This window comes from Chiloscyllium punctatum, chromosome 24 (genome assembly GCF_047496795.1).
Source record: "Chiloscyllium punctatum isolate Juve2018m chromosome 24, sChiPun1.3, whole genome shotgun sequence".
Classification (NCBI taxonomy): domain Eukaryota; kingdom Metazoa; phylum Chordata; class Chondrichthyes; order Orectolobiformes; family Hemiscylliidae; genus Chiloscyllium; species Chiloscyllium punctatum.
In genome coordinates, this window is record NC_092762.1 from 74,959,281 (window position 1) to 74,972,682 (window position 13,402).

At 41.7% G+C, this 13,402-nt stretch overlaps 1 protein-coding gene across 3 annotated transcripts in view; it reads left to right on the plus strand.

Annotated features, from left to right (window-relative positions):
- The first annotated feature begins 1,294 nt into the window (after window positions 1–1,294).
- LOC140494704 (phospholipid phosphatase 2-like) overlaps window positions 1,295–13,402 on the plus strand; it is a 104,469-nt gene continuing 92,361 nt past the window's right edge. The window contains exons 1-2 of one of the 3 annotated variants that reach the window (XM_072594206.1): window positions 1,295–1,540; window positions 1,965–2,063. In XM_072594206.1, coding sequence (XP_072450307.1) covers window positions 2,009–2,063 — 55 coding nt within the window. In that variant the 5' untranslated portion in view covers window positions 1,295–1,540; window positions 1,965–2,008. The other 2 variants (XM_072594205.1, XM_072594207.1) reach the window with 2 other exon arrangements.

Consider the following 13,402-nt stretch of genomic DNA (forward strand, 5'->3'; position numbering starts at 1 on the left):
AGGGAATTCAGTCAGTGCAAGGGCAGCTAGGAACAGGCAACAAATGGTGGCATTGTCAGAGACACCCACATACAGTCATAGAGATGTACAGCATGGAAACAGACCCTTCAGTCCAACTTGTCCATGCCAATCAGATATCCTAAATTAAATTAGTCCCATTTGTCAGCACATAGCCCATATCCCATCCTATTCATATACCCATCCAGATGCATTTTCCCATTGAATGTAAAAATACTGATAGTCCTCAACCTTTGTGACCATGAAAATTGGAGGAGGATGAGAAGATCAAGCATAATTTTCAGAGATTAGAATATGGTAATACTTCTGACAAATCTTAAATGGTCCCCATTTGAAGTCCCACATTCCTACCATACATATTTTAAAGCATAGAGTCATAAAATCATAGAGAAGTACAGCACGGAAACAGACCCTTTGGTACAACCTGTCCATGCCAACCAGATATCCTAACGTAATCTAGTCCCATTTGCCAGCACCTGGCCCATATCCCTCTAAACTCTTCATATTCATATACGCATCCAGATGCCTTTTAAATGTTGTAATTGTATCAGCCTCCACCACATCCTCTGGCAGCTCATTCCTCTGTGTGAAAAGTTTCCTCTTAGGTCCCTTTTATATCTTTCCCCTTTCACCCTAAACCTATGTCCTCTAGTTCTGGACTCCCCACCCCAGGGAAAAGACTTTGTCTATTTACCCTATCCATGTGTCTCACGATTTTATAAACGCCTATAAGGCCTCCCCTCAGCCTCTGATGCTCCAGGGAATACAGTCCCGGCCTGTTCAGCCTTTCCCTGTAGCTCAAATCCTCCACCTCTGGCAACATCCTTGTAAATCTTTTCTGAACCCTTTCAAGTTTCACAACATCCTTCCAATAGCCCAAAATTGCGCAATATTCCAACAGTGGCCTAACCAATGTCCTGAGGTAACCAATGTCCTGTACAGCCGCAACATGACCTCCCAACTCCTAAACAAAAATAGAGACTGAGGCGATGGACAATGCAAAACAGAGCAAAAGGGTGCAATGGTAAAGTAGCAGATTCAGATAAACCAATGTCTTTTATAAACGTGCACATGGAAATTTATAAGTGGGGGTGGTGGTGAGAGATATGTCAGTGTGGAAAAGACGGGGGGGCATGAGATTTTGAACATTCTGCGGGTGGCAGCTGGTACACTCCACGGTCATTTTCAAACCAAAACACAACGAAAGTGCTGCACGGATAGACTTTGGACTGAATTTAAGGTGCAGCCCAGTACCGGGTGCAACCGCTGATTGCGGAGGTTTGGAGAAACTTTGCGGTCACTTTCTTCAAAAGTTTTGCCTTCAAGCTTTAAGGGGAAGCGAGGAGGAAAAAAGCATCGTTTTGGTTTGGCTGGGTGGGCTGTAGGTTTAACCATTCAGCTCGAACTGAACTTTCTGTCCACTCAGGAGCATCCTGTGTTTGTGCCAATTCCTCGGCGGCGCCTGACGTCAGATGTCTTTCCCCTCCATAACATTTTGGATTGGGACAAGAGCGAACTAAAGGTTCGTTAACTCATTCATGCAGTTGTTTGTGTGTGTGTGTGCGCGCAAAGGTAGAGGACAAAGCCAGTGAGTTCAGCCAGCGAGCAGAAAGCAACTCCTCTTCAGTTGCAACGTGTGAATTTCAGCCGTGCTCCCACTCCTGGTGAAAGTGACCAGCAGAGAGGGAGAGGGAGAGGAAGAAGAAGGGAAGCACAGGCAACCAAGGGAAAACAAATATTCCAACATTAGTCCGTGTGGCATTGCAGATCGGGACAGGTACTTAAGATTCCGGAAGAACTGGAAATTCAGGTTGCAGCTCGTTTTTTTTTTGTGTATGTTTGCTGCTGCTGCTGTTGTTGTTTTTAATGCGCGATCTTCAATAGTTTGTTCCTACTCCCTGTTCTTTTTAATCCTCTTGTTCTCTTCATATTCCCTATCGAAATAGCTCCGGAAAAACCCAGAGAGAATTGTAAACCTTTCCGTGTCAGGATGTTTGAAAAAAGGATTGTTCTCGTCCTGGTGGATGTCCTGTGTGTGATTGTGGGTAAGTGTCTCTCTCATAGTGTGTGTGTGTGTATAGTTCATAACAATTTACTGAGAGGTTTGCTGGTGATTTTTGAATTTTTATCTGCGGAAAATATCACTTTCTTTTCCCGCCCCAGAGACTCGTTGTAATTTATTTGAATATGCACGGCGTGACTTTAATTTTGAGGATTTGCTAAGTTTTTTTTGGGGGGGGGGGAAGAGCTCTGCGTAAGGGTGCATGCAGAGAGTGAGTTGGGAGGGAGAATAAACATCAGGTAAGTAAAACTGATGGAAACCGTGTTTCTACATTCCAGTCTTTCCCTTGAAACACAAGGGGAGTGCGGTATAGGCGGATCCACGTCTTAGTTAAAGGCACACTCACAGACTTCTCCAATGCTGTGGAATATATATTTGTAAAAACTCATTGGTGCAGGAAGATTTTTATTTATTTGAGGGTTGCAATGGGTGGAGAGGTATCCGTCCACATATCCGAGCTGGATTTTATACCTTTCTGAAGTGTCACAGTTTAATGACTTGGAGGTGCCGGTGTTTGACTGTGTGGACAAAATTAAAAATCACAACACTAGGTTATATTCCAACAGGTTTATTTGGAAGCACTTACTTTCGGAGCACTGCTCCTTCATCAGGTGGTTGTGTTACACTCCACAACACCTGGTGTTGTGTGGTTTTTAAACTTTGTGACAATTTAAAGCACTGTAAATGGGTGTATTTGTTGGGTGGGGGATGTTGGATGACTGACTGTTGGGACACAGGCTTTAAGTTGTTTCAAGGTTGCTGACATGTTGAATTAAATTTCCCAATGGTGACTTTAAGTACCTCTGTGGCTGCCAAGTGCTGTGGGATGGTTTGAAGTGGACTTTTTTTAATTGCCCATCTTGGTTGACAAGTCTTGGTCCAGGTTTGTGTTGTGACCCCTGCCCCTCAAGCAGGTGAAGTCAAGAAACCCCCTTCACCACCACCCCACCTCACTTCCCCCGCCCCCCCACTTGATAGCAGTAATGGACATCACACCTCACCCCAAAGCAACGCTCAAAGCACCCTCCTCCCTCACAATTTTCACTCTGGGGTCTCCCATGAAGTGGAGTTGCATTGGGAAAGGTTTTGGAGGGTGCCATGATTTTTTTAAAATTCATGGAACTTGAGGGTCGCTGGCTGAGCCAGTATTCATTGACCATTTGGAGTTGTCCTTGAGAGGTGCTGGTGAGTTTGCTCCTTGAACTGTTGTCGTCCATTTACTGTCTGTAAACCCACGATGCCATTAGAGAGAGTGCTCTAACATTTTGACCCAGTGACACTGGAGGAACGACTACATTCTTCCAAGTCAGGGTGGAGAGTGGCTTAGAAGGGAAGTTGCAGGTGATAGTGTTTATGTTTCTGCTGCCCTTGACCTTCTAGATGAAAGTGATTGTGAGTTTGTAAGGTGCAGTCTAAGGAGACTCTTACAGGTTGTTGCTTGACTAGTCTGAGACAGCTCTCCCAGTTCTGGCACCAGCTCCAGATGCCAGTAAGGAGGACTTTGTAGAGTTCACAACAGGGTTGTGTCTCCTGCTGTCATTCTACTGCCTCAGTTGATGCCTGGTGACCAGTCTGCTTTCAATCCAATTTTTCTTTCCAGCAAATAGATTAGATTAGATTATAGATTAGATTAGATTACTTACAGTGTGGAAACAGGCCCTTCGGCCCAACAAGTCCACACCGCCCCGCCGAAGCGTACCCACCCATACCCCTACATCTACATCTACATCTACATCTACATCTACCCCTTACCTAACACTATGGGCAATTTAGCTTGGCCAATTCACCTAACCTGCACATCTTTGGACTGTGGGAGGAAACCGGAGCACCCGGAGGAAACCCCCGCAGACACGGGGAGAACGTGCAAACTCCACACAGTCAATGTTATAACTGAATGGCTTTCCAGACCATTTGAGAGTAGTTAATTGTCAACAGTATTACTGTGGGTCTGGAGTCACACAGAAGCCAGACCAGGTAAGGAAGAAGGGTTCCTTTTGTTAAAGAGAAGGAAACCACCATTTAGTTGTAACAAATGCTAGAAAGGCCAAAAAAATGGAATTGGATGAATTGTCTGGCATCAACTAAGGCACCAGAAATGACAATAGCAAATTTAGCTCTGTTGACCCTGTAAAGTCGTCCTTGAGGTCTAGTGACAAAACTTGTGTCTGCACTGGAGTGTCGTGTCATAAACTCTAATACAAAGAAAAGAAAATATTGTCAGTGTATTTAGCAGGTCTGCCAGCATCTATGGTGGGTTTTCTGAAAGCTCCTAAATGATTAAAGTTGGCCTTAAAAGAAGCAAAGGAATTTCAGCCCAGCAAGAGACCTGGCCAGTTTCTGTTGCCTGTGCTCATTGTTCTTTTCAAGATAATGGTGAGCTGGGCTCTCCAGTTACTGCATACCACACCGTGTAGGTACTCCCATAACATTGTTAAGTAGGGAGCTGGAGGGCTTGATCTGGAAACAAGTAAAGAATGGAAAAGTTTGAATAATCTGTGATTTTTGGGTCATGCCCCTGCTGTCCTTGCCCTTCTAAGTGGTGGAAGTCATTAGTTCGGGAGACGTGTTGATACATGGTTGTAATGCACCTATATGTAATGTATGTTGCTGCCATAGTCGCAAATTGGCTACCAGTGAAGTGGATTGTATTGCTGTGGATGGTTCTGAACTTTGAGTGCCATTTATAGCTGCACAACTCAGGCGAAACTTTCCACCATTATTCCTGACTTGGGCCTTTTTAATTTAGTCTATTTTCCTTTTTTGTGGCATTTTGGATTTTTGCCTGAAGCTGGAGCAGATCAGCCAATAATAATACTTAATAGTAGCCACAACTATTTAAATGTGTTTTCAATAATATTTAAGTAGTAATATTAGGACCAGGATCTGCAATGCTAAACCAATGACATTAATCTAGGGTTAGCAGAATGTATAATAATTTCTGCCCTTTTTTGAATATAATTTTTAATAAAAGTCTAGTTCTGTGCTCAGACACAACCAGGTTTGAGTCTTATTGTCTTGAAATGACCGAGTTAAACTTGTGTTCAGCAATTACAGTGCAATTGTTGATGAGTATAGAATTGCAGATGTAAATGGCCGAAAGATTGGGAGGTTTTCCTGCTGGGAGTGGAGAAGTTTGAGTTTGTGCAGAATGGGGTTGAGATTTGAGGTTAATGACATACTTTTGGTGAAGTTATGTCTTTTAGTTGGTTGTACTGCTGGATCTCGGGAAGAGCTGCTTGCCACACAGTTTGCTGGAAGTAGAAACCTCTATCAAGGCCAATCCTGATGTGTCTTGCACAAAGTGATTTGAAGGAAGGTCTTCAGGAAAGTGTTTTTATTTCAAGTAGTCCCACCTCTCAACACTTATTCTTTTAAGAGTTTGTCTGTACACATAGTCAAGTTCAATTAGCTATTACTGGGGCCAAAGATTAAAATGCACACAATCAGCTTAACTCAAATAGTGTAGGATTGGGAACATTTAATTTTTGGTGTGGTAGAAGTTTCATGTGTTAGTCTAGTGTGTTTATTATTCACTTAAGGGCCTCCATTAGCACAAAGTAGCAAGGCCAACTCTATTTTATCCATTGCTATAATGAGATTTATAATTGTCTTAGGGTGCAGTGGTAGTGTCATTTCCTCTGGGCCAAAAGTTTGAATTCAAGACCCGGCTGCCATAAGCGTTCGTCATAACATGTCCAAACAGATTAATAACTATATTTAGACTTGTATTGATATCAAACTGAAATTACTAAGTTGCATTTTGAGCCACTGAAGTCTGCAGATTAACTAATGACTTATTAGCACAGTTTAACATAATGAAACATCTCAGTGGATTTCACAGGAAAATTACGAAACAAAGTATGATGCTATGTGACATATATAGATACCAGTTCAGATGACCAAAAGCTAGGTGAAAGAGGTAGGTTTTAAGAAGTATCTTAAAGGAGCAAAGCAAGGAGAGTGGTGGGGAGGGGAATTCAAGAGGCTGAGCCAAAGGCTTCTCAATGCATGTGCACCAATGTGGAGCATTACAATTACAAGATGTCCAACTTAGAGAAGGAAAGAGATGTAAGGTCATCAGGGTTGGGGATTGGTGTGTGGTTTGTCCAGTATATGGAATAAATCAGATCATCCATGATCTTATTGAATGGCAGTCAGGCTTGAGGGGCCAAATTCACGTGTGCGTTTGCACAGATAAGGAGATTGGGGAAGAATAGAGATGGGAAGAGACAAGACCAAAGATAGATTTGCAAATGAGGATGGAAAATTTTTAAAATTGTTCAATCACTGAAACTTCAGGGTTTCAGTTTAATGATCGTAAATTTGTTTGTAGCAAGAGGAAATTTGGGTGGTCAGGTTTATGGTGCTAATTCAAGTTCACAGCCATTCTGATCTTTTTTATGAAACCACATTGAGAATCAGTTCAGCAACTGCTCATTAAGGCAGCTTGTATGTTGTGTGTTAGAGAAGTCAGCTACTTTAAATGTTTATATTTAATTAATGTTTTTAGTAGTTTGACATTTTTATCTGCTATTTCAAAACTTTTATGGCTTCAGAATGTAAAACTGCAGCTCAGACCATGACTTTATAAGTGAAAAATATTTGACAAGTTGAGATGATACTGAAACCATTTTTAGAGGAATGCAAGACTCTGAAAAAGTTTGAAATGTAAATGATTTAAAATAAACAGCAAGTTAGTCACCATTTGCTAACATATTTCAATGGCTGGCATTAACCCATCAGTACAGTGTTAACAACATGTTTATACCTTAGCTTGAACTGCAGTTCTCCAGGGCTTGTATAAAACACAACTCATCTGGTTTCAGGTATGAACAGTCTGCCAATGCCAGTGATTAAACATTGTATATATTTTAGGGAGCACAGTAGAAACAAGTATATGCTGAACTTTTAAGTTGACACCCAAGTAAATAAACTTTAGAAGTACCGTGGAGTTTTAAAATACCACTCCAGTACTTTTTAATTAGATTTGAGATTGAGGCACTGTACTTCATGCTGTAGTTAAAATCCTGCCTCCACTAACATTTGCAGCCACTTCTCTTCAATCTCAAAAAGGGGTTTGATTTCTGAATTATACTGAAAGTTTAAAATCTCTTCAGAGTTGACACTGCTTCACCCATAAATGCTAAGCATGTAGAGTAGAAGCATGCTGCATTGTTATGTCTCACTGCAGAGTTGCATTATACCTTTTAATGGGCATGCCTGTTTCATCAAATGACCCAATGGTATAAAAATCTGTCTCCGTCTTACTGACCTCTGTTCGCTTGCAGCTTGCCATGCTGAGGGAACTTGCTACAGTGCAGGGCTTGAACCCAAATATGCAAGTGCCTGTGGTATAATGAACTTGCATAGATACAAGGAAGTGTAATATAGGTTTGTCACATTCTGCAGTACTAAATTACCCTCATCTCCTTGATATGAAAGCTCACGCCAATACAACAGTATGATTGTGGCAGATCACTAGTACATCAGTAACCACAATGTGTAGGGTTTCGCATCGCATAGTGGTCATGTCTCAAGTTCACATGCTGGAAGATAAAGCGTTAACTTTTTGCTGCAGCCTTTCCCTTTTAAAAGATTTTTAGCATTTGGTTTTGTGTGCTCAGCATTTTTTTTCGAGTTCCCTTGCATGCATTCTTTCATTTTATCAAGTCTACGGGTTGATGCCAGTTATTCTTGACTTATAAAGAGTACTTGTATGAGCCTGCCTCTGATCATGAGGTGCTATCATATTGTCACTCATAGGCAAATTCATTGTTCTCAATATGTGGACACGTAATACTACAAAATACAATTAACATTAAGTTCATTTACTTTTTGAAGTGTTTGCTTTCTTTTTGAGCAAAAATCACTAACTGACTCACTCTTGCTGGTTGTTTTAGACCAATGTAATTTAACACAAAGCATGTGCACAATGATGCCAGCTGTTAGACATCCTAGCAGCTGTAGTAAGCAACATTAAAATGACAACAATACACCTTTTTAATGTAACTCATCCTTCTTCAACAATAATAGTGCTGGTATGTACTGTACTGTATTATGGTGCAAACATCACAGCATCAAACTTATATTTCTGTTTTTCTTTTAACGTGGTGAGTGGTGTATGTATTTGTTTCTTATATTGCAGAGTAATTACACTTCAAATGTGCTACTATGTCTGTGAAGAACCTTGGGATGTCCAGTTGTTATGAAAAGTGTAATACCCATGAAAGTCTTTTTTTTCTTTCTTCCTGGCGATTATGCAGTTCACGAGAGTGTGGTGCTGGAAAAGCACAGCAGGTCAGCAGCATCCAAGAAGCAGATAATTGACGTTTTGGGCATAAGCATCTCATTAGGAATGAGGCTTCTGGGCCAGGGGGCTGAGAGATAAATGGGAGGTGGGGTGGGGCTTGGGGAGGGGTGGGGAGGAAGGTAGTTGAGAATGCAGTAGACAAATCTGCTCCACACTCCTCTCCGACCTATCACCTTCTCCCCCACATTCATATACCTATTGCATTTGATTAAATTCCCCACACCGACCCTCCGAAGAGTAACCCATCCAGACCCATTCCCTCTGATTAACGTACCTAACATTATGGGCAATTTAGCACGGCCAATTCACCTGACCTGCACATCTTTGGATTGTCGGAGGAAAGCGGAGCACCCAAAGGAAACCCACGCAGACACAGGGAGAATGTGCAAACTCCACACCAGACAGTCACCCAATGCTGGAATGGAACCTGGGTCCCTGGTGCTGTGAGGCAGCAGTGCTAACCACTGAGCCACCGTACCGCCCCATGCATTCTCACCTATCTTCCCTACTCCCAGCCCCACCACCCCCCTTCCATTTATCTTTCAGCCCCACAGCCCAGAAGCCTCATTCCTGATGTAGACCTTATGCCCGAAATGTTGATTCTCCTGCTCCTCGGGTGCTGTCTGGCTTGCTGTGCCTTCCCAGCACCACAGTCCTGACTCTGATCTCCAGCATCTGCAGCCCTCACTTTGTCCCTATTATCCAGTTCATGTTTGTTTTGTGCAAAGTTGATTTCTTTCCTCTTTCCTTGCTGATGGTAAGGTTTTCTTTGTGGGTGCCCTATATTGTTCAGATTGGTAGAATTGCTGCCCTGAGTGGCACAACGCCTTGTGCACATTTTTAATCAGCGTAGTAACTTGTGTTATATTTGGTCACATCATCCTGGTTAGAGAAGAATAAATCGACCCTTTGTCCTTGCATCTCATCCATCTTCAGTGTGCTGACAGTAAGACTGAGCCTATATGGAGAACAGCCAATTAGATGAGGTACAGAAAGTTGGCTAGTGCCCATGGAACTGTTCTCCTGGATGAGTGCACACATCAACAAGAAATTTAATTTCTGGTTGGCAGTTCACCTTCCCTGACATTCTGTTTCAGTATTAGGGAGCAGTTGACTAATTATAAGCACTTCTTTTCTCTCTCTCTCTCGTTTGCTGTCTCACTTTTAAACAACAGTTTTCTGTTGTCACAGAAAGAAGTTTTGCCAACATACAGAAGAGTTGGGTCTGCTAGCCCCACTGTATTTAATAACGGTTAGTGTTTGTTCGTCGGAGTAGAATGGAGACGGCTTTACTTGGATACTTTCATATACAGGCAGATCAAAAAGGGCACTATGTTTGAGATTGCATTGAGATGTTAAGAAAATTCCCTTTTGCCATCGAGGTCCTAGATTTTTAGATTCCTACTTTCTTTAGCCTCTGGAACATCATGAAACTGTTTGTGCCTGCACGTATGCTTGAATTCTCCCAAAGTGAGAGATGTCAACGCTGAAGAAAGAAAGAAACGTTTCTCTTGTTGTCAGGGTCCACACAGCTTGGTGCCCCACAGAACACTATGTGTAAATAATCTTGAGTTTTATTTGTAATGCTTGCTTTGAATGAGGTTAGAGATTTTAAAGCTGTGAATTTCTGTCCGTTAGGAAATTGTTTCTGATCCAACCTTTATAAAAATTTAATGGCTGGAATTCACTGCGATGGAGCAGCATTTAAATCCTGGAATGCTCGTCTGTACACTCCTCCAAATGTTTCTGAGGCTCAACCAGTTAAAAACTTTAAAAATAAGAATAGCAGATTCTTGATAGGCCGGGGCATTCAAAGTAGGTAGGTAGACTTGAGATGCAGACTGACCATGTACTAATTTGACAGTGATACAGACTTGAGGCTAAATGGCAATATTTTGGTTCCTGTGATCATCTTGTCAAGTCGTAACTTTACTGTTGACTAGAGTTCCTAGTAATGTTCGTGTACATTAATATGAATTGTTCACTCATGTCCTGGGTGGGGTTGGGAACTGATAGAAGAAAATATAATCACTTTCATCAGTAGCTTCTAATATTCCATTGACAGATGCTAATAAATTCCATTATGAATTAGATGACAAATGTAAGGTGTTTTGATAGTTAGCCTCAGCAGTGGCTGCTGTCAGCAAAACCTGGAGTGCAGCTTTTCTAATTGTCTGGGTAAATGGTAGTGAGGTATGGGGATCCTCATGGAGAATTAGGTGAAAGTGAGTACTCCAGATGCTGGAGATTAGAGTCAAGATTAGAGTGTTGCTGGAAAAGCACAGCAGGTCAGGCAATATCTGAGGAGCAGGAAATAAAATCAATGTTTCAGGCGAAAGCACTTCATCAGGAATCCTAATGAAGGGCTTTTGCCCACAACGTCGGTTTTCTTTTCATTTTCCTGCTCCTCGGATGCTGCTTGACCTGCTGTGCTTTTCCAGCACCACACTAATCCTTTTAGAGAACCCTTGGGCTGCATACAAATAACTGAATGCACTTTATGGTTGTACATGTCTCCAAAAGCAAACTTCCTAAAGTGGACTAATGATTTATGTTCAGTGGGTAGAATAAGGTTTGACATGAAGTTGTGTGGTTTAATATGGACTTGCTTAACTTAGAAACCAACAAGCACAGTTGATTTTCTTTTTGAAATATTGTACTTTATTTTGATGTCGTGGAGGGAATATGGCAGTTATTTTAATGGCAGTCATGTTAAAGCTCCTCTCAATTGCTGACTTCCAGATTGAACCAGCCATTAATCTTGGTGTGGCGTGGTTGCATGACCAATCAAGTTGGGCAGCAGTAACCCAAGGCTATGGTCCCCAAGCACGCAGTAACTGTTCCGTGGGGGACATGGCGAATGAATGGAAAGATGGTGGTAATGTAACTAGGCCAACAATCCAGAAGGCCTGGTGACCCACCACTGGAGCAGTTGGAATTTTCAACTCAGTTAATAAATGTAGGAAAGTTTGGAATTTGGCCCTCCTCTAAATAATGGTGCCACAAAACTTTTAAAATTGCTGTGTTTGTTGTTGTCCTTTAGAGAAGGAAATCTGCCACCTTTACTCAGTCTGGCCTACTTGTGACTTCAGATTCTCCTGGCTATTCTCAAGGACAGAATGAGGATTGACAACAAATGTTGGCCTTGCCAGCAATGGCCACATCCCATCAAAGTGTTTTAAGCGTGTCACAGTTGGTGAAGAAAGCCTGGGGGAGACAGGGGTGGTGGTGGCAGTTGTGTGGGGGCGGAGGGAAGTATGTGAACCAAGTTGGGCCAGTGTAGGCCCAAAAGTTTCCTTCAGAAATTTATGTATGTGCATTAGCTTGCAAGGAAACTTCAAAGTGTACTTTGGCTTGTGTACAGCCCTGGCTGTTGTTGCTGTTTGTTTAGTTGGCTGACATGGAAGAACTTGTCCTTCTGCAGCTTCACCCTCAGGTTAGAGTTACAAACTGGGTTGACATCAGAGCCAGGCGTATCCATTTGAAGAGGACCTGGCCCATTTGGGTGAGGTGTCCCTGCTACTTGCAATTTGAAATTGCAGTAAACCAGCTCAACGCAGAAACTAAGAGTAATAAATCCCTTTTTCCATTTTAATTGCCCTTAATGTTTGGCAGAAAACAGGCAAGAGGAGTTAAAATCAAGCCCGTATTACTACCTGTCCACAATTTTGCGTTCCTAAACTTTTTTATAGTTGGCCTATATTTACTTTGTGACAAAAAAAAATTTGTGCATTAATACTTTAATGGGTCTCATGGAAACCTGGTATAAAATGTCTTTCTTCTCATTACACTATTTGCATAACTTTGAAAGATGTCACTATGTGTCAATGACCTTACTGTGCGTATTTGGAATAAACTAACTAGCATTTGTTCAGTTGTTACTGTGAACCTATCTCTTGTTAAGGCGAACAGTTGTTCACTGCACTGAGTCAATTCTTCACACTGAATTCCCTCTCTCTTGATCGTTCTGCTGTTTCACGATGTGGTTTTTCTGCTGGTGTAATCTAATTACACTATATATACATCTGAGAGTTGTCTGAGCTTGTGCAGGGTGCTTGTGCTGTAGCAACTTGAGCTATGATTCAAACAGTAACAGAGCATTGCCATTTTAACTGGAAAGGAGTTGCTGAAAATCTAACTGTGAAATTCTTAATGAAGTCACGAATGTATTTGTGACTGAGCGACCTGATTTTAAAGTCACTGCGCAAAGTACTTTTTATGAACAGTGGATCCTAGAATAGAGATTCACATTTGGTATGTTGCTGTGGCTTTTCCTCTTGACTCTGGTGATAAAGAAGCTTCAGTGATTGAATTATTGAGATCAGTTCAATACCAGTTGCCATAAGCAGCAACCTTTAAGAAGGAACTTGATTTTCTAGAGTGATTTACTTGCTTTCTGTAAATCAGTTTCTCTCAGACAGGGAATTATTTCTAAAAGCATTTTGAAAACTCTGGAAACACGGTACTCTTTCGGTGCTCGGGAAGGTCAGAACATCAGTTTTTCTCTTGTGGTTTGAGTGTGAAGTATTGATCATGACAGAGGGAGAAATCCATTTCTGTTCTTACAGCAAAAGAGATCTTCCATGATCACCTGAGAAGCCGTTGGAGTCATTGTTTAACATCCAAATATGACACTACCAAGTCGTAATGTCATGAAATAACAGTGTAGGTATCCCAGGAGTTATGATATTCAGACCTTGATAAAGAGGGCTACAGATCTGGCACATTTTTTCTTTCTTGAAAGAGTCCAAATAATGATCTGTTCGTGAACTCATTCTGTGTGGATCACTTTGCAAAGAGAAACTGATGTCCATGACCCCCTTTTTCCTTTCTATGTGTATGCAAATTAATAATACATGACTCAGTCTGTAAGTTGCAACAATGTGTTTACCCAATTTGTATGGAACTCCAAATATGCAGGCGCTTTTCACCAAATTATAGGGTTAATGAGGGTTAGAGTTCCAGCAACAGATTCTGAGACCCAACAAAAACATCAGCCATTTGAATCATTC